Here is a 2975-nt window from a genome sequence, read left to right on the forward strand (position 1 = left end):
TAACCGCACACAAGCCAAGACGACAGGCTGGGCTCCTAAAGTGCCGTGCCCTTCAAAAACAGGGGAAACAAGACTTTGCACAAGACAACACAAATGCTCTAAGCAAATCCAGACCGAGCAGCAATTCTCCAACAAGACGCAATGTCCTGGTGGTAATTTAAAAAAAAAAGGGGGGGGGCAGACAACTTTGCACAAGGCAATACGAATGTTTGCAACAATATCAGACAGACTAGCAATTCTTCTAGACCAAGAACCAACATTCTAGTGACAAAAAAATGGTGAACAAACAACTCTGTACAAAACATAAATACCCTAAATGAAATTAGAGCAGCAAACATAACGATGCCATTGCCATAATACGAATGCTCTAAGCAAACCAAGACCGAGCACCCATTCTCCAGCAAGACATGACGTCTTGGCGGTAAGTTAAAAAAAAGGAACAGACAACTCTGCGCAACAACACGAATGCTCGAAACGAAATCAGACAGACTAGCAATTCGTCTAGACCAAGAACCAACATTCTGGTGGCAAAACAAAGGGTGAACAAACAACTCTGTACAAAACACAAATGCTCTAAATGAAATTGCAGCAGTAAAAAACGATGGCATTGCCCTAGATTGAATTCCCAGAACACGAATGCTCTCAGCATACCAACACCGACCAGCAATTCTCCAACAAGACATGGTACTTTGGTGGTAAGTTAGAAAAAAAAAACCTGCCGCGGTGGCTAAGGTGTGCTGCTGAGCACGAGGTCGCAGGTTCGATTCCCGGCCCCGGCGGCTGCTTTTCTGATGGAGGCGAAAAGCAAAAACGCCTGTGTGTACGAGATTTTGGCGCACGTTGAAGATCCCCAGGTGGTCCAAATTAATCCATACAGCGCACCTCATCGCCTGCACTCCGTCAACGCGTTAAACCCCACAATCAATCAAATCAATCTAGAAAAGAAACAAGGAACAGACAACTCTGCACAAGACAACACGAATGCCCGAAACAAAACCAGACAAACTAGCAAATCTTCTAGAGCAAGAAACAACATTGTGGTGACAAAAAAAAAGTTGAACAAACAGCCCTGTACAAAACACAAATGCTCTAAATAAAACTAGAGCAGCAAACATAGCGATGGCACTGCCACAGAGAAAACGGGAACAACACGAACATGTTTGCCACACCCTACCGACTTTTAGCGAGATGCTGAGCAAGGGCCTCCCTGACTGCCACCCCTAACGGCTCTCTCCGGTTACTTGAGCGGGCTGGCTGAGGACGTCTTTCATCGTCACAGCGGACTGCATCGACCCAGCTTGTGTCACAGTGGTCCCTGAGCTGCTCACAAATGTTGTGAAGCACACAGGCGGCCCTAACAACACTGTTGACATTATCAATGTCACATTCAAGGCCCTTGTGTACCATTCGGAAGCGCGCCTTGAGCCGTCCAAAGGCATTCTCGACAACGCGCCTAGCGCTTGATAGTCTATAATTGAATGTCTGCGAGGGAGACCCATGAGGACCAGGGCGCGGAAATGGTTTCATGAGGTGTGCCTGCAAGGGGAACGCTTGATCTCCGAGGAGAAGCGGACAAACATTCACGCCTTCCACAACCTTTGCCTCCATTGAGAATAACTGGCTAGCCAGGACACCTGGCAGCTTCGACCTGCGGAAGACATTGGAATCATGGTTCTTCCCAGGTGATCCAACATTTGTCGACAAGAACTTGTAGTTGTGGTCCGCAACCGCCAACAGAATGATGCTGTACCAACCCTTGTAGTTGTAGTAGTCGGACGCATTTACTGTGGGGGGGCACACTTCCAAGTGGCAACCGTCAAGGGCACCAACTCCCTGGGGAAAACCCAGCACTGCCTCAAACTGGCGCAGATGCTCGGCCATTTCACATGGTCGAGGGAACTTGATGTATAGGTGCTCGAGGTGCCTCACGACCACCCGACAGAACTCCCGAAATATAAGGTTTACCGATGGCCGGCTAACCCCAAATAGATGGGCCACAGTTCTCTCCTCTGCTGAGCTGGCGAGACGGTACAAGCCAATGGCCACACGCTTGTCCAAGGGGATGGCTCGACGCATGTTGGTGTCTTGCCGCCTCATGCACTCGCATGCGTTTACTATGTACGTGAATGTCGTGCGGCTCACGCGGAAGTTTTCTCTGAAGGCAGAGTCAGGCAGATTTGGAAGTGTGGTATCGTACCACGAACCGCTGCGGTGGTACGACCACACACGCCGCTCACGGGAGCAAAGGCGCATGATTGCCGCCATCCGCAGTTTACGTCTCTTGGCCGTCTGCCGCAGCTCTTCATCTATTTCTTCAATTTCGGCCTGCAGATGTTGCTGTTGCATCTGCAGCTGGTATATAGCTGCCTGCTTAACGGCAAGGGCAGTCAGAAATTGAAGTTCGCCGTCGTCGGACGTATCGTTGAATACCGGTCGGCTAAGAGCCATCGTTCACACGGGACGAAGTCGCGCGGACGTCACCCGAAACAACACACACAACCCACAGCAAACAAGACGCACTGGACACTTAAAGAGAGGCGAAACAGTACCACGCCGCATGAGCGTTCCGAAAGATAGCCATCGTTCGCTTATGCGACTCAAGTCTGTGGTCGTCACTTAAACCCCCCTCCACACCACACACACTACGCGCAGCAAACGAAGCACACTGAACACATCACGATAGGTAAAACAGCACCACGTAGCAGAAACGTTCCGACGCTTAAAGCCACCGCCCTCAATGTGACGCAGTCAGGCGGGCGTTACTTGAAACACACACAAACACACTACGCACAGCAAACAAAGTACACCGAACACTTTACGACAGGTGAAACAACTGCTCGTAGAAGCGTTCCGACGCTTGGAGGCATTGTTCGCTCATGGTCGTGCGGGCGTCACTTAAAACACACACACTACACACGGCAAACGAGTCACACTAAATACTTGACGCAACGCGAGGCAGTGCAAGCGGTAAAAGG

General features: G+C 50.1%; 1 protein-coding gene across 1 annotated transcript; it reads right to left on the reverse strand.

Annotated features, from left to right (window-relative positions):
* Positions 1-1170: 1170 nt before the first annotated feature.
* Positions 1171-2448, reverse strand: LOC144159792 (uncharacterized). The gene has a single exon (XM_077691479.1). The coding sequence runs from the start codon at positions 2446-2448 to the stop codon at positions 1171-1173; it is 1278 nt and encodes a 425-aa protein (XP_077547605.1).
* Positions 2449-2975: the final 527 nt, after the last annotated feature.

Source organism: Haemaphysalis longicornis, unplaced genomic scaffold (assembly GCF_048455015.1).
Source record: "Haemaphysalis longicornis isolate Haplotype H1 unplaced genomic scaffold, Haemaphysalis longicornis Haplotype H1 scaffold_1, whole genome shotgun sequence".
NCBI lineage: Eukaryota > Metazoa > Arthropoda > Arachnida > Ixodida > Ixodidae > Haemaphysalis > Haemaphysalis longicornis.